General features: G+C 33.6%; 1 protein-coding gene across 4 annotated transcripts in view; it reads left to right on the forward strand.

Moving 5' to 3' along the window:
* The window catches only part of IPO11 (importin 11), a 244,936-nt gene that overhangs the window by 136,473 nt on the left and 89,844 nt on the right, over window positions 1-18,619 (forward strand). For 3 of the 4 annotated variants that reach the window (XM_022596725.3, XM_022596734.3, XM_022596744.3), the window contains 3 exons: window positions 258-353; window positions 683-796; window positions 14,204-14,325. In XM_022596725.3, the coding sequence (XP_022452433.1) occupies window positions 258-353; window positions 683-796; window positions 14,204-14,325 (332 nt within the window). Of the gene's footprint in view, window positions 1-257; window positions 354-682; window positions 797-14,203; window positions 14,697-18,619 lie in introns of those variants that run through there. The other variant, XM_089908895.1, reaches the window with a different exon arrangement.

The following is an 18,619-nucleotide window of genomic DNA, read 5'->3' on the forward strand; positions in this document are numbered from 1 at the left end:
AGTACATTAACAACATGTCTGTTATCAAAATGGGATTAATTATAATTCTATGTAAGATGTATAAGTCTAAATATTACATACTTAAAATCGAATTGTAATTTTTAATGGATTATCTTATAAAAGTGTGTCTAGGATATTGAATACTTCATGTACTTGTATATATGTGATATTTAATACATTGTTTTCTTTACCTGTGTTTTGCATAAAGCAGTGACTTGCATTATTAAGCATTACCAATGTGTCATTTTGGTTTTTAGGTTGTGGAAAATGCCCTTAAAGTGAACCCAGTATTAAGCCCGCAAATGTTTCAACCAATTCTACCCTGTGTTTTCAGAGGTATTATAGAAGGGGAGGTAAGATTTTTCTTAAGCTTCTAAAGTTAGTATTGGATTGTAGGGTTCTATTTTAATTATTTTCCTTATTCATTGGAAAATTATTTCTTCTTCACATATATAATCCATATAACTATGTACATAATACATATATATTACCTTGTATGACATATATTTAGTTAGAACTCAGGCAATATTGGTGTTCATTCTAAAGAAGCAGTTCATTCTAAGAAGCATTCTAAAGAAGAATATTGTTATTTCATATCCCTGTTGATTGTTACTTTTTGTCAATGATTGTTTATATTTGTACCATAACACAGTTTTACATATGCTGTATTTTAATTGTACAGAGGTATCCTGTAGTGATGTCAACGTATCTCGGCGTTATGGGTCGAGTCCTGCTACAAAACACTAGTTTCTTTTCCTCACTACTTAATGAGATGGCACATAAATTTAATCAGGAGGTAAGAATCAATTTACTTAAATTGAAGGAGGTCTTTATTCAAATAAAGATTGGAAATAATTTTGTGAAATAATGAGTCTATAAAAGTCTTGTAGTATTTAAACTTTATTTATTTCCCTGAATCAAATTTTATTATGTTCAAGAATATGGAATGAAATAGTACATAGTTGAGTCATTCATAGAATTACTTTCAACAAACAGATGATTTTGAAATAAATATTTTTGTTATTTTAAATCTTTAATAAGTTGTATTGATACTATAATTTGGGAGAAGGAGAAAGAAACCTGTGAATGGCAGTTGAAACTTAAATTTTGCTCTCTCTCAAAATAGGCAATTTTATTCTGCTTAGCCATAGGATAGAATTTTGATTTGTTATGGTTGCCGTTTTTGTTAACTCATACATAAAATGAAACAGGAATACTTTACATATAATCATGTACTACCTTTGTTTCATTTCCTTAATGAACTTGTTCTTAATGCCATGCAATGAGTTTCTGTCATCATTATTGTGGGAAATGACTTTTTCAGCAGAAGCTTATTAAAAATATACTGTAACTGAAACCAACCACCTGAATAAGTATGGAATAGGTTATTAAGTGAGTTGGTTACTTGAGACTACATACATTATATTAAAATATGGTTTTTATGTCTTAAGTCATTAATCTATTAAGATTTATAAAATGTAGAAGGTGGAATGTGCTTGACTGATCTCTAGAATGGAGGGGCAGTTTGTGAAAGCTTTTGGTTTGTGGCTGAAATAGGTATTACCATTTCCACTTTTAACGAAAATCCAGAGTAAGGAAGTGTGAACTGTAGAATGTATATAGTTTTTCCAGAATTAGACTAATGTAATTAAAGAATCTAGACTTTATTTTGATGAATAGGCAGGACAGATTTTTCATTAGCTTCATTAAATTTAACTGTGATGGAATAATGTTAAAAGTTTAAAGAGTTTATTCACTTGAGTTCAGCAAAATCTGTTGAGTGGTTTTAATAATAACAATATATTTAACAATATAAATTTTATGTATTATTTTAATTCCTCACAACAACCCAATGGATAATAATATTTTTATTTCCATCTCACACCTGAGAAATCTGAGGCTTGGAGAGATTTAGTGACTTGGTCAAGTTTGCAAAGCTAGCAAATGATGGAATTGATATGCAGACCCCAGCAACCTCACTTCAGAGCTGATATCTCAGCGACCACATTCTGCTGCCTCCTATACATCCTGCAATAGGCACTTCTCCACTAGACACTGGAGACACCTGGTTTGACAAGCCGATAGTATTCTTTTAAGGGAGAGAGTACTTACACAGGCAATTTTGTAATATTATTATAAATACTATGTTAGAGTTTTGTCCATCGTGCTGTGGGAAGAGAAAGAAAAGCTGTCTACTCTGTTAAATTTTTTTGTCCAATTTTTTTTCTTGTGATAAAATACACATAGCATAAAATTTACTATCTTATCTATTTTTAAGTGTGCAGGTCAGTGGTATTAAACATATTCACAGTGTACAATCATCACCACCATGCTTCTCCATAACTCTTTCAGACTTGTAAAACTTGAACCTCTATATCCATTAAAGAATAACTCCCCATTACCCTCTCCCTGTAGCCGCTGGAAACACCATTTTACTTTCTATGTGATTTTGACTACTCTAAGGTACCTCATATAAGTTGAATCATACTGTATTTGTCTTTTTGTGACTAACATATCACTTAGCATAATATCCTGAAAGTTCATCATGTTGTAGGATATGTCAGAATTTCCTTCCTTTTTAAGGCTGAATAATATTCCATGGTATATATTTATCACACTCTACTTATCCATTCATCAGTCAGTGTACACTTGAGTTGCTTCCACATTTTAGCTACAGTGAATAAAGCTGCTATGAACATGGGTACTCAGATATCTATTTGTGACCCGCTTTCAATTCTTTTGGGTATATATCCAGAAGTGGAATTGCTGGATCATGTTGTAATTCTATTTTTAAGTTTTTAAGGAACCACCATACTATTTTCCACATAGCTCCACCATTTTAAATTCCCATCCACAGTGCACAAGGGTTCCAGTTTCTCCATATCCTTTCCAACACTTGTTTTTGTTTTTGATAGTGTCCACTTTAATGGGTATGAAGTCGTATTGTAATTTTGATTTGCATTTCCCTAATGATTAGTGGTGTTGAGCATGTTTTCATGTGTTCATTAGCCATTTGTGTATCTTATTTGGAGAAATGTCTAAGTCTTTTGCCCTTTTTTTTTTTTTTTTGAGGTACGCAGGCCTCTCACTGTTGTGGCCTCTCCCTTTGCGGAGCACAGGCTCCGGACGTGCAGGTTCAGCGGCCATGGCTCATGGGCCCAGCCGCTCCGCGGCATGTGGGATCCTCCTGGAGCGGGGCACAAACCCGTGTCCCCTGCATCAGCAGGTGGACTCTCAACCACTGCGCCACCAGGGAAGCCCTTTTGCCCATTTTTGAATCCGTTTTTCTGTTGTTGAGTTTTAGGGTTAATTATGTATTCTGTATGTTAATCTCTTATCAGATATATGATTTATAAATATTTTTACAAGTTTTGTGGGTTGCCGTTTTACTATGTTGATAGTATCTTTTGATGCACAAAATTTTTTAATTTTCAAGAAGTTCAATATGTCTTAATTTTTTCCTTTTATTGCTTATGCCTTTGGTGCCATATCCAAGAAATCACTGCCAAATTCAGTGTAGTGAAGCTTTTGTACTGTTTTTTTGTTTACGAGTTTTATAGTTTAGGTCTTACCTTTAGTTCTTTGACCCCCCCCTTTTTTTTTTCCAATTGAAGTATAGTTGGTTTACAATATTATATTAGTTTCAGGTGTACAGCATAGTGATTCATTATTTTTTTACAGATTATACTCCACTAAATGTTATTATAAGATAATGGCTATAATGCCCTGTGCTATACAGTGTGTCCTTGTTATTTATCTCTGACCCATTTTAAGTTGAATTTTGTATATGGTATGAGATGAGGGTCCAGCTTCATTCTTTTGCATGTGGCTTTTCAGTTTTTACAGTGCCATTTGTTGAAAAGAGTGTCCTTTCCCCATTGAATGATCTTGGCACTCTTGTCAAAAGTCATTTGACCATATAGGCAAGGGTTTATTTCTGAGCTCCGTATTCTGTTCCATGTCTATATGTCTATCTTTGTATGATTATCACATAATTTTGATTACTAAAGCTTTGTAAGGCATGTTGAAATCCAAAAGTGTGAATGCTCTGGCTTTTTTTCATATTTTGGGTGATAGTTTCGTCTATTCAGGGTCCCTTGAGATTCTATATGAATTTTAGGATGGGTTTTTCTATTTCTGCAAAAAGTGTCATTGGGATTTCGACAGAGCTTGCATTGAAATTGTAGATTGCTTTGAGTAGTATTGACATCTTAATATTAAGTCTTGCAGTCCATGAACATGGGATGTATTTCCATTTATTTATGTCTTAATAAGGAGTGTTTTATATTTTTCATTATACAAGTCTTTCACCTCCTTGGTTAAATTAATTCCTAAGCATTTTATTCTTTTTGATGGTAATAAAATAGAATTGTTTTTGTAATTTCTTTTTTAGATTGTTCATTGCTCATGTATAGAAGTGCAACTGATTTTTGTTGACTTTGTATTCTGCTGCTTTGCTGAGTTCATATTTTCTAACAGTTTTTTTGGAGGAATCTTTGGGATTTTCTACATAAAAGAACATATGATCTGGAAACACAATTTTGTTTCTTCCTTCCCAGTTTTGATGCATTTTATTTCTTTTGCTTGCCTAATTGTTCTGGCTAGAACTTCCAGTACTGTGTTAAATAGAAGTGGTGAAATTTGGCATCCTTGTTTTGTTCCTGATATTAAAGTATGAGATCTTCTCAGTCTTTTGTCATTCAGTCTGATGTTCATCATGGGTTTTCATATATGGCATTTATTATGTTGAGATATTTTCTCCCTATTCCTAATTTATTCACTTTTTATCATGAAAGGGTATTGAATTTTGTTACATGCTTTTTCTATATCTATCAAGGTGATCATGGTTTTTTTATCCTTTATTCTGTTAATGTGGTGTGTTATCTTGATTGATTTTCATATGTTGAATCATCCTTCCATTCCTGGAATAAATCTCATTTGGTTATGGTGTATCATCTTTTTAATATGTTGCTGAATTCTGTTTACTAGTACTTTGTTGAAGATTTTTGTATTAGTGTTTGTAAGAGACACTGATCTGTAGCTTTTCTTTTTTGTATTATCTTTGTTGGGCTTTATTACCAGGATCATGCTGGCCTCATAGAATGAGTTAGGATGTGTTCCCTCCTCTTTGATTTTTAAAATTGAAATTTAAAAAATATTGTAATAAGTCCCTGCTAACTAGAAAATAGTATAATAATAACCTTGATAAATGCTGTAAATAATTAATAGTATAAATTTTACTATGAAGCAGTTTATCATTTTTTTTCTTTTGATGTGGACCATTTTTAAAGTCTTTATTGAATTTGTTAAAATACTGCCTCTGTTTTATGTTTTGGTTTTTTGGCTGCGAGGCATGTGGGATCTTAACTTCCCGACCAGGGATGAACCCACACCCCCTGCATTGGAAGGCGAAGTCTTAACCACTGGACCACCAGGGAAGTCCCTATCATTTCTGTTTTGTAAATAAATCTTTTGAATGTGCAGGAGTACAATGAAGAAATTATGTTAATAATAAATTGCAGTGTAGAACATCTTCTGATATGTTGAAGAATTTAGAACGATCTGGAACCTCTTGAAACTTTAGGACTCGGTGCAAAGTAAAAGCAATCTTTATTTCCGGAATGAAAAATATTTTTATTATTTCAGCAAAATATAGTGATTTGTTATTGCTTAATGATATAAACTTTGGATGCAAAGGTGCTTAAGAATTGTATCATTAGAAGTTGAAGGTTCTAAATACATTTCATCAGAATGTCAGTCATGTTCTGTTAATGTTTCTGGCAAAGTAAAGAATTTTTGCAGCAGTCAGTGAGGAAAAAAATTAAGGGAACATCATGAATTTATGTTAGATAATAAAGTGATTGAAATAATAAAGTTTTTCCACTGTCAGAGTGAACAAAAACATTTGGAAAAGTACCATCAGCATTTAAAAAATTCTATCAACTATGCAGTTTTAATACAGTATCTTAAGGCATGAAATATTTAATAGAAATTTCAAGAAATTAATATTTATGGGACTATCATTGTATTCTAAATTTGTTTTTCACTTGCTAGCTAACATGTATTTACTGAAATGAGAAAACAGCTTTTTGAAATATTTATATAGATTACTTAAAATGAGAAATTCATGAGTTTGAAGATATTTAATGATGTTTATTGAACTCATATAGCTAGGTGAAACAATATTTGAAATAATAAATTTGGTGTTTAAGAAAAATATTTCAGTAAGAAATATTTAACTGAAAACCTCATTGCCAGTGTCTCTCTAGGGAGAAGTTGTATATAGTTTCAGTCAAAACTAAAAAAACATTTTCCACATATTTGGTTCTAAGTCACTAAATTTAATCATATGCAATGAGGGATGTAAATCAAATCAGAAAGCTTTTCTTAATAAATTTCATGTTTACTATCATATTGATTAAGCATCAGAGAAACATAAATAATATACCTGCAAATCAGGAATTGAATTATGAAATTGGAAGAATATTAACCCTGCAGTTTTACTTTTTCTTTTCATTTCTCCCTCATATGTACTAATGCTATTAAGCAAACGTTGATAGTTTTCTTGCAATATATGAAAGCTGAGATGTTCAAAACTACTCTTTGATGTAGTCAAATCCTAAACATGTGTCAACATTTCCACAAATAGTTTTGGACACATCACCAGATCATTTCTTCAAAGAAGTACTTGACACAAAAAAATTAACTCGGAATGAATCATTGATCAAAAAAACTAAAACTATAAAAGCTTCCAGAAGAAAACATAGGAAAAAGATATCAATTTATTTTATACACATGCACATGAAACAGTAATTTCTAAATCATTTGCTGATAGTTAAAAATTGTAAATATGATTCTTTATTTGATGCTGCTGACACTAGCTGAATAATACTCTAGTTTGAGTCAAGATTTTACATAAAAAAATGACATCAAATATTTTCAGCAATTTCCTCCCTAAGTATTAGTCACTAGGCAACCTGTAGTCTCAAAAAGTAGTAATTTGTCTTAATGTTCCTAGTCATGAATCACCTCTCATCTTCTATTAAATTAAGTGCAGTTCTATTCAGCGCTTTTCTAGCTCTTCTAAATGCTGTTTGGGATATTTAGAGATATTTAGACTTCATCCAAAAGTCATATTTGTTTATCCAAAAGTCATATTAATTGGTTTAATTTTATTTCATTTTCAGTGAGCTGAGCTTTACAGCCATCATTAGCCAAGTTTAGGATACAGTAAATGAAAGAACCTAAAGATTCAATATATTTTTCATCTGTCATCAAAAAGGGGGGCGGTCACATAATTACACAATTTTTCTTATAATTAATACTTCGTTTTGGTTGAATGATAGTTCACATTTCTTAATTTTCCTAATATCTTTCACTTTCATAATTTTTTCTTTTATATGGTCAATTACAAAAAAGTGATTTAACGTATCTATCACAGATCTCTCAGCTTTAATATCCAAAATATTTGCAGTAGAATGAGCAGAATTCTAACAGATTTGATATATCAATACTTCCATTCATTATGATACTGGGAGCCCTACCAGTGCAACAAGGCAATAAAAAGACAAATAAAAGCATACAGATAGGAAAGGAATAAGTAAAACTGACTCACTTTGCAAACAACATGATTGTATATTACAATCTCCAGTAAAACTAGTACTAAATTTACTAAGGTCATGGGTTACTTGGTCAATATGTAAAAAACAATTTTCTTTCTCTTCACTACCAGTGAACAACTGGAAACTGAAATTCTCAAAACACGATTTACAATAACATTCAAACCTAGAAATATTTAGGATACAGTTAACAAAATGTGTGTAAGACAGGTACAGTAAAAACTACTAAACATTGCTGAGAACATTAAAAAACATCTCAGTAAATGTATATGTATGCTCATGGATTAGATGATTCATTATTGCTAAGATAAAAATTTTCCCTAAAAATTTTTTTTTTGGTAGAAATTGGCAGGCTAATTCTAAAATTTATATAGAAATGTAATGGACCTAGAATACCCAAACCTTCTTTAAACAAGAACAAAGTTGAAGAATATATAATACTATCTGATTTCAAGACCTATTATAAACCTATATATACTAACCAAGAAAGTGGGATAGCATGAAAATAAACATTTAGGTCAATGAAACAGAAGTGAGTTGGAAAATAGGTGCACACATTAATGGTCGGTTTATTTTTGACAAATGTACCAAGGAAATTTAATGCAAAAAAGACAAGTCTTTTATTTATTTATTTATTTATTTTATTTATTTTTTTTGGCTGCGTTGGGTGTTAGTTGCGGCACGCGGGGTCTTCCTTGAGGCCGCTTGCGGGATCTTTCATTGTGGCGCGGGCTTCTCTCTAGTTGTGGCATGTGGGTTTTCTTTCTCTAGTTGTGGCGCGTGGGCTCTGTAGTTGCAGCACGCGGGCTCTCGTTGAGGTGTGCAAGCTCAGTAGTTGTGGCACGCAAGCTCAGTCGTTGTGGCGCGCGGGCTTAGTTGCCTCATGGCATGTGGGATCTTAGTTCCCTGACCAGGGATCGAACCCGAGTCCCCTGCATTGGAAGGCAGATTCTTTACTACTGGACCACCAGGAAAGTCCAGAAAAAGACAAGTCTTTTAGATGAATCAAGGTAGATTGACCTATAACATGCAAACATATATGTGTATACATATGTATTTATTTATGTGTATATGTGTGTAGCTATATACGTGTTTTATATTTGTATAACATAAACCTCATTGGAGGGCACAGTAACTTCCTGTTTTGGTTTTAGGTGACACGCTCATTCACACATTCCTTGAAATTCTTCCCTTCTTTAGGTTCCAGGACACTGTAAGTTAATTTCCCATTGATTTCCTTCTTGGTCTCATGGGTTTCACTTCCTAGTAAACCATAAGCATTTTCTAAGACTTAGTCACTGACTCTGCTTATCTCCAGCCACAGTCACTCCTTTAAGGGAGGCCAACTCTGACCTTTTCCTTACAATCCAGTCCCAGTATCTTTACGTCAGGGTCTTCTTTCTTCTTTGAGCACTCAGTGTCCTCTGACATTTCTTCTTTTGTGTGTCCATTATGCTTAATCTGTATTTCTCTCTCATTTGTTCAAAAGTTTTCTCATCTTTTATTGTAGAACAGCTCTCTCACCTCCATCCTTTTTTCCTGTGGCCTTAGTTTATTTAAGGGCCTGGGCCAGTTATCTCAAAGAACTTTGAGCCCTGTCCTGGTATCATTTAACTTATTCCTTCATCCCCTGTATTTTTGTAAGCCATGTTAAATCCATCTTCTTTTCACCTCCATTGCTGCTGCCATAGCCCAAGTGCTTTTCTCGTGACTGGAATATTACCATAACCTCTAATATTGGACTTCCTCCAGTCCCTCTTCTACAGGTCAGCTGAATGGTCTTGCAGATTGAATTACAGAATTGCTTACTTGCTTGTCTTCTCCATTTGACTGTGAACTCCAAGGCCACAAAGCTAGGAGATGGTAGAGTTGGGGAGATGCACCATATTTTTCTTTTCATGGCTTCATCTGTATATAGGGGTACATACCTCAGTTGGTGATGAAAGTTCTGGAGGCTCAGAAGTCCAAGATCAGGGTGCCAGCGTGGTTGGATTCTGCCATTTCCTGAATTGTAACCTGCTGACCTTTCACTGAGTCCTCATGTGGTGGAAAGGCAGAAATTATTAAAATGGTTTGATAACGATTTGTGCTACATAGCTTGTTAGACAGTGTTAAAATATCAATTTGTATAAAAAATAAGAAAGATTATATTAAAAATTTTTAATTTATAGTTACTTTCTGATTTTTAAATATTTTCATTTTACTTCAAGTGATTGTTAGTAGCAGCATGATTTGAATCTGGAAATGAGTCACCTAGCATAGTATGTATTTGCATGAATGGAGAAGATCTGAAAATATAGCTTTACTTGTTATTAGACCTTAAAGGAAATTTGCCTCTGTGCTATCCTGTGCTTAACACCATCTTTCTACCCAAAATAATATGCTTTGCTAATGCAGGGCAGACTAACTAATGGATAGTTCTTTAGGTGCTGTGCATTTAAGAGTCATCATGTGATCGATCAACCATACTCCAATATAAAGTCAAAATTAAATTTAAAAATAAATAAAGTCATGTGGAAAATTTTCTGAAATGTCCTATGTTTCCCTATTATCGCAAATGTCTTAGGTTTACATTTAAAAAAATACACGAGAGTAGGCCACCACCTCCATTGTGTTAAACATCAAAATATACAGAAATAATGACCTGTGGCTGGTGCTGTTACTATTTCAACCCTTTGACAATATGAAGGATTGAAGAGAGATGTTATAGGTTCAGACTTATTTCTCTCACTGTATTTAGAGCACTGGTTTTTCATGGAACACTTCTTTTTTCACTTTTCAATGTGAAGAAGAAATGTTTTTCACAAAGAATTTGACCAAAAATGTCAATCCATCATGTTTGAGTCTAGAGACTACGGAAATGAAAGAGAATGAAATATTATTGTAGTCCAAATGGCTACTTTTGACTGTGAGCACAGTTTTAAAGAACATCAGAATCAAATAGGACAAGGAAAATGAGATCCAGTAAATCCAGATAGCTTTGAAGCAAGCAAGGATTTTGCAGAAAGGTTTGTCTCTTCTAAACACTTGAAAACAGTTGTCAGATAGTAGAGAAAACCAAGTTAATTAAGAGTGATTTAATATCTTTAGGAAAGAAGTTGGGTTCATTGCAGAAGTCACCATTAGAACAGTTCCACCTCTAAGCATTTGCTAGTCAGAGTCTTTCAGAGTCATTTTTTTATATTGAATGAAGAAAACTTTTTAGACTGATAACGTAATTTAGAATTTAGAGCCTTAGGGTATTGAAGAATGGTACTTTTGCTGTAGGGAAATTTGTTAGAAAACGACAGTATTTGTAGGCCCTTTTTCTCTTTAGGCTTCCTCTTTCTTCTGAGGGATAGCATCTATCTTGGTTTAAACAAGTGTTGTGGAATTCAGGATGGGAAAACAGGCTTTTGGGATGAGGGTGTTTCGCCATTCAGCGTCCTGATTTTTATTTAAGTCATCTGTTTAATTTGTTTCTCACCTTGCCTTCCCCCTGTTCTTGATGCCTTGAGTTGGAGCTTCTTGGATTTTATTTTTGCAGATACTGTATCTTTGGACTCCTTTATGAGTGGGGAAAGCAATCTAGAAGGTTCTAATTGTTCTTTATACTGATTCCCAGCTAGTTTTCCTGTTTTGAGCTCTGTGCCTCACCTCTGTCTTCTTTGTGGCCTGATGATTGCAAGGTTCTGAAAACCAAGTCTGTTTGCATTAGATTATTATTCCTCTGGCAGGCAGTTTGGTTCCAGGCTTTTCTGTTCGGCCAAGTCACTTACCACTCTTTCATTCACCTGCCATCTTCCAAAAACTCGTAGCCATCTTTACCCATGTAGTTTCTCCTCTTTTATAGACCCTGGGGGGTTATTTGTTTGCTTTTTATATTTCTTTACTCTCATTTTAGTGGGATTTCAGAGGGAGCCAGCAAATGCATATGTTCAAAGCTAAAATTGTTTTCACAATGTCAGTATGCTTCTAGGGTAAATAACTTTTTTATAAAGATGCAATAAGGTGTGTGCAGCTGCGTAATTGGAGTAATATTATCTGTTTATCTTTCTATAAAACTAAGACTGAACTCAACTATTCCTTAAGTATTTCCTTGTTTTCTAGAAACATTGTCATCTTACTCTTTCTGGCAATATCCCTTAATTTAGACTTTATAAATTTGGGGGGAGGAGTGAAACATTTTGTTAACTTCAGTTCTACAAGGTAAGAAGATGACTTTCCTCAGGACCTGCTACTTTGATTATAAGACTTTTTCTTTAATCAGTCCTAAGTGTTTGACTTGAAACAGCACACATCTTCCTAATACTAGAGAGACTGAAGGTACTTTTTTGTTTCCACACAATGAATGATGTTTCATGAAATTTTATGTAAAAATGACATTTTATTGCTTGAATAGCAACTGGTATGAAGGTTAGACTAAGAAGATAACATTTGGAGAGAGAAATAAAAAAAGATCGCCATTTGCATAAACATTATTCTGTTCCTACAGGGAATATAATTATATAAAATTAATTATTATAGACAACATTTATAACTCATATTCTTTAAAGTTGTAAAAATGATGGAACCAGTCAGAAATAAAATTCTGTCTTTCTACAGTAGATATTTATTTAATCGTGGTATCTTCAGCATGATCCGCCAGGGTAGATTTTGGCATACATTATCAAAGAGAAATCTCATCATCTTTTTATTATGCTGCTTAAGAAATACCTTGATTTTAGAAATTAGTTCTCTGAAATACTGCAGAATTCTTTTTTTGCTTTATGATTTGCTATAAATGGTCATCAACATATGTTACAGTTGTCTTGTTTCTATGTTTTGTTATGTGCTGTTGTTAAATATTTTTATAATAGAGGAAATAAATGTAAGTTATAAGTAAATAAAATTAGACCATAGAGATACTTGTCTTTGCTGATTGCATCTTCATTTCATTACATATTACTATAGCTTTAGTTGTATATATTACATTTTAATAACTGGATATTTGCTTTTGTATGGTTATGCTTTATTTTTTAAATCTTGCTTACTAGATACTAATTGCAGTAAGTCTATAAAATATCTGAGCCATTTGTTTCCAAATTAAGTACAAATGGAAGACACATGGTATAAATCAGCAGTTACTGGACTGTATTGCTTCATTGTGCCCTTAATATGTTAGTAATATTTTCACAATGCCTCTAGGCCAAAAGAAATATAAATAGCTAACTGTTCCTTTTATTAAGTAGTTAGATCCAAACAAATTAATTTGTATTCACGTCCTAATAACTTAGTATCTATTGAAAATTATACACAGAAATCTAAATAATAATATCTTTATTTCATTCTTAAATAAACACAATTACTGATTAATGGAATGTGTATGCCTATTGGGCAACACCCAAGTTCTTAAACCTTAGAATCATGTTGGATACCTCCACTTTCATCTTCTGTTCTACCTTGATTTTTTGGTAGTACTTTGCAAAGATATGAAGTCATCAAAAGGAGTGTAATGTTAAAACTGGGAACTATCTTGAACTAGTAGTTTTTGCAGTATCTGACGGATGTCGTTAGGTTTCTCTGAATAATTTTAAATATTTTGTGAGTTTACTGTGGCATCTTGGGATGCACACAGTTTGGGGAACTCAAGTATAAATAATTGCCTTAAACTAATAAGTGTTTCCTTGACTGTTTATTATTTTTCAGAATGTGTTGGAAAAAAAAATGTGTTGAAACATTTTTTGGAAACAAATGTAGAAGCACAAAAGTAGGAAAGTATGGGAATTCAAGGTTGATCTTATATTACTAAAATCCATGAAGTATAGATTCTGATATTAAATGCATTCTTTAAAAGGTGCAAGAAGTGTACAGGTGTTTATAAGCAAACCCTGGGACCCACTTTCAGTCTACATGATGAGTACACTTGGTCCTGTTTTACTTTATAGATTCTAACTGTATCAGTTAGGGGTTTTCAGAAAAATAGAACCAGTTCTGTGTATATGGAAAGAGAGAGAGAGAGATTGAGAGAATATACACATGTAGAGGCGCACATACACGGGAAGGGGGGTGGATTTTAAGGAATTGGCTCATATGATTGCAGGGACTAGCAATTTCTAATTTTGTAGGGCAGGCTGCAAATGAAAACTCAGGCAGGATTTCTGTGTTACAGTCTTGAGGCAGGGTTTCTTCTTTCTAGGAAACCTTAGTTTTTGCTCTTAAGGCTTTCAACTGATTGAATGAAGCCTAACCCCACATTATCTAGGGTAATCTCCTTTACTTAAAGTCAGCTCATTGTAAATGTTAATCTTATCTGCAAAATACTTTCATGGCAACATCTAGACTAGTATTTGACCAAACAACTGGACCCTTAGCCTAGATGAATTGAATAAGTCTCTTTGGCTCTCAGAGTTAATTGGCTCTCAAGATTAATTAGAGTCATTTTCTGGTTTTGCTCAAATTATTTTTTTCCAGCTCAAGGCTTGCCCCAAATTCTTATATTCCAATTCTCTGGTTTGCTGGAATTAAACTTTAGCCATTCCTTATGAGGTTTTAGCCTTTAACAGTACTTATCCACAAGTAAATAGCATTTCAGATATTTGAGATGCCTCCTGGTCTTTTTTCAGATGGACCAGCTTTTGGGAAATATGATTGAAATGTGGGTTGATCGCATGGACAATATTACCCAGCCTGAAAGAAGAAAACTTTCGGCTTTGGCTTTGCTTTCTCTTCTGCCATCTGATAATAGGTGAGGAAATGTTTTCTTAAAATTTGTTTTGTTAAAGCATCAAAATGTTAGCACTGTTTTGGCCATTGGTATTGCTGTGTGTTGCTGGGCAGTGCTGTTTTATGCATATGTATGCTAATTTTGTTAGATAATGATGTGGCAAGTGTTGGTCTAGATCTAAAAAGATGTGCATGGAGTGGTGGGCACTGCTATTTAACTTGGTTATGTTCATTTTACCAATTTCATTTTTGTCTGAATTCCCAATTTTTAAAATAACCAGATTTTGTTAGACTTATTTTAGGTCCTATTTTTATATGACTATATTAAATATATAATATTTCAATGTCAGTAGCACTTCATAAAATATATTATCCTCTTGGTAATTCAAAAGTTTGTTACATAATTTTGTTGTTATTTATTTTGGATTATCTCTAAAGAAGCTTACAAGTTATTGTTTTCTCCTTTCTTAGATGAAGTCATTATATTATACTTTACAGTAAAGCTTTGTTAAAATTCTCATTTCCAAAAGCAAATACAAAATGCTTTGATTTTGGATGTTTTTCGAAGAGTATCTTGGTTTTGTTTTTTTTTTTTGGCCTTTATCCCTGTTTTTGTTTGGCATTATATGCTTTTTTGGGGCTACTTTTAATTTTAAAGGCATAAAAGCAGGCCTTTTAAGACTTGATACTGTGTGAGAAGAATGATATATCTTTTTGTCTTAGGGAATTTTTAGAGCACATTTATCCTAGTGATAAATTAGTGAAATAAGTGCAGTTAGCTTTAGAAATTCTTCTAAAAAATTTATTATTTATTTCTTGTATGGTAATTTGGATTAAGAACACAGGTAATTGTTTAGTCCTAACACCATAACAATAGATAATAATTTTTGAGCACTTACTGTTACCCAAAAACCGGTTTGCCTCTTGGTGGGTGTGGAGCCAAAAGGTAGAACCAAGTCAAAGACTGGGAGAAGGAAGGATTTATTACTTGCAACAAGTAAGAAGAGCACTGGGGATCTTTCCCAATGGAGTGTTTCCATGAACAGCAAAATTTGGGAAGTTTTAAGCTAAGGGTACATGCATATTTGTGAAGGTGCTTGGGTGTTTGACAGAGTCCAAGCTTTGGTTGATTGAAGTCATGGGGGTCAGTGAAGGTCATCATCATCCCTTACGTTCCAGTTGATCTGGAGGTTGAGTGGCTAGGAGGTTTAAATTCTGCAGAACTGCTCAAGAGTGCTTCATGCTAGTCTTTACTATTGAAACAGAACTGTGAGTTTTTACAACTAATTTGTTATCTTTGCTCTTGCTACTTCTCTTGCTTGATAACAGTTTGTTCTTTTGTTTCCTTAAGATCAGTATTACCAAGTGCTGCTCAAGGTTAAGCATTGTGGCCAGGCTTAAATCACAGAATGACTTAGGGCAAAAATGGCTTCTCTTATGTCAAAGCCATGCCTGATTCTCTTTCTCTGGGGACCCCCTACCTTATATGCTTACATTATCATATGCATTATATTTTGCTGAGTACTTTACATTTATATCTCATTTAATTTTTAACTGTCCTCAGTTAGAGGCATGATTGTCTTCTTTTTATAGAGCAAAGAAATAACTTAATGTTAAATGACTTGCCTAGGATCTGGCAAGTGGCATGTCATAGGGCAAAGTTTGACCTTGGGCAGCTTGATGCCAGAGCTTGCTCTTTGAACTACCAGGTGTGCTGCTTCCCAGGTGGATGTACAGAAGACGAACATTATTTCCTCACTGTGAAGCTGAGTGGAGTCTTATTTATTTTTGGAAACCAAATTGAAGTTACCAACATTTTAACTTACTGCTCTTTTCCTTTCTCTTAGTGGAAATACACTGACTAGAGATTTATTCAGACCTTTAAAATGGAAATGTTAAAGAACCTGTTCTTTGGCAGTAGTCAACACTGTAAACATTTGCTCAGTAAATTAATGGATGGAAAAAAAATATTAAGGTTAATAGAACATGTTAGAGTTTTCTGTAACATAAAGTACTGAGATTATTGAGGGAAAACTTGAAATGACACAGATTAAAAGGTGAGAAAGAGGGACTTCCCTGGTGGCACAGTGGTTGAGAGTCCGCCTGCCGATTCAGGGGACATGGGTTCGTGCCCCGGTCCGGGAGGATCCCACATGCCGCGGAGCGGCTGGGCCCGTGAGCCATGGCCGCTTATCCTGCGTGTCTGGAGCCTGTGCTCCGCAGCGGGAGAGGCCACAACAGTGAGAGGCCCGCCTACTGCAAAAAAAAAAAAAAGTGAGAAGGATACCTAATTGTATCTAAAGCATATACGTTTTACACTTTTTATGATAATACTGTTGCCTTCAATATTTTATGTGTGTGATTCAAAAACATTTTTGACACTTAAGTTGTGGAAATAGTTGGGTTCTGTAAAGAAAATTAAAAAAGGCTTCTATAAGTCTAAAAGACTGGGGCTCATGTCAGTCTGCATAAATTGAGGGACAGAATTTTATTAAGGCTTGAAATTTTCTTAAGCATTAAATTTTCAAATTAAAAAATATGATATCACTTATATGTGGCATCTAAAAAAATGATACAAATGAACTTATTTACAAAACAGAAATAGACTCACAGACACAGAAAGCAAACTTATGGTGGGGGTAAATTAGGAGTTGGGGATTAACATACACACTATATAAAATAAGCAACAGGGATTTACAGTATGGCACAGGGAATTATATTCAATATCATGTAATAATCTATAATGGAAAAGAATCTGAAAAAATATGTATGTAATCTCTTTGCTATACACTAAAAACTAACACAACATTGTAAATTATACTTCAATAGAAAAATAAATTTAAAAGTTTTAAAAAAGAAAGTAAAAATTGTGAAGAGATAGCTTTGTGAATGGGAAAATCAGATCTTATTTATGTTTTTAAAATGAAGTATTGAAAAATCTATTGGGCAGTAGTGAATTCATGTCATTTTAAGTACCAAGAAAGTCTTGAATAATGTAATAGAATTTTAAAGAATAATGATTTAACTTTATAGTCCTTAATGGATTAATGACTAAAGAAGCATTGATAGCTACAGAAAATGTACAGAAAATGTGACCATCTGAAAAGCAACCAAAAAAACTTAAGTTTGCCACGTTATCATTGGCCCATGACGTAACTTAGGAAAATTTATGGTCACATGCTCTAGTGGAAGGTAATGTTGACGTTTAGGTCAGCAGTTTTATCACCTGTCTTCTACTTATAGGTACATAGTTGATGGAGTTTGGGGAAAGTTTTTCCCCCATCCACATCCCCAGTGATATTTCTTGGTTAACCTCCTACATAATAGTAATTTCCTCTTCCTGTGTTTCTTTAGACTTTGCAATGTAACATTTCCTTTGCCTGAAATAAGCAGGTCTAGAGAATAATGTATTGATAATGATATTTTGAATCAGGCTACCTTGGGAAATGTTATTTTCTTCTTTTTTATTATAATGGATTTTCACATGCAGAAATAACGCTTTTCTAAAACACTTTCTCAACCACAGTACTATCGACAGTTTGGGGCCAGATGATTTTTTCATATTGGGGCTGCTGTTCATAGCAGCATATTTAGCAGCATCTGTGGCCTCTACCCACTAGATGCCAGTAGAACCTCCCACCTCCGGTTTAGAATCATTGATCTAAAGAATGACCATTTGGGAAACTATTGTATTAAGCTATCTTTTACCATGATCCACTACTTCTGATTCAGAAATCTGTTAAAGACTGTAGGCTTTAGGACCACACTCAAATTCCAGTGCCACTAGTCACTAATGACCATGGCCAAATAACTTGCCTGTGCCTAAGTTTCCTTGTTTTTGAAATGAGGATACTAATAGTATCTTCTTAATGAGAGTATTATAAAGATTAAATGAGTTTACATATTGAGGTCAAACTGTCTGGATAGATGAGGTTAGCTGTTTTTATTTTATCCCTTTCTTCCTCTCTTTCTCATCCATCCGTCCTTTTACTGCACTGTAAAGTTCTAAAAGCTTAAGTCTCTGTGTACATGCATTAATTTAAATTCAGGACATTTTTAGTATATTGAGTATTTGTTTATCTGTTCGTTAATTCATTAAAAATATGCTAACCACATATGTCAAAGGCATGTCAAAGGCACCTTTAGCTTGATGATCTTTTGTAGTATTCTGCATTGTCACTTAAACTTAAGGATACATGATTTTGTCCATGTCTTCTCCAGAAGTTCTTAGTATATCTTCTTGGTCACCTTCTGAACATAGTGCAATCCTTTTTTTTTTTTTTTCTGTATTTGTGTAGTACAACTTTCTTGTGTCC

Source organism: Delphinapterus leucas, chromosome 3 (assembly GCF_059928025.1).
Source record: "Delphinapterus leucas isolate spDelLeu-1000000601 "Yukka" chromosome 3, BTC_Dleu_Yukka2, whole genome shotgun sequence".
NCBI classification, from domain to species: domain Eukaryota; kingdom Metazoa; phylum Chordata; class Mammalia; order Artiodactyla; family Monodontidae; genus Delphinapterus; species Delphinapterus leucas.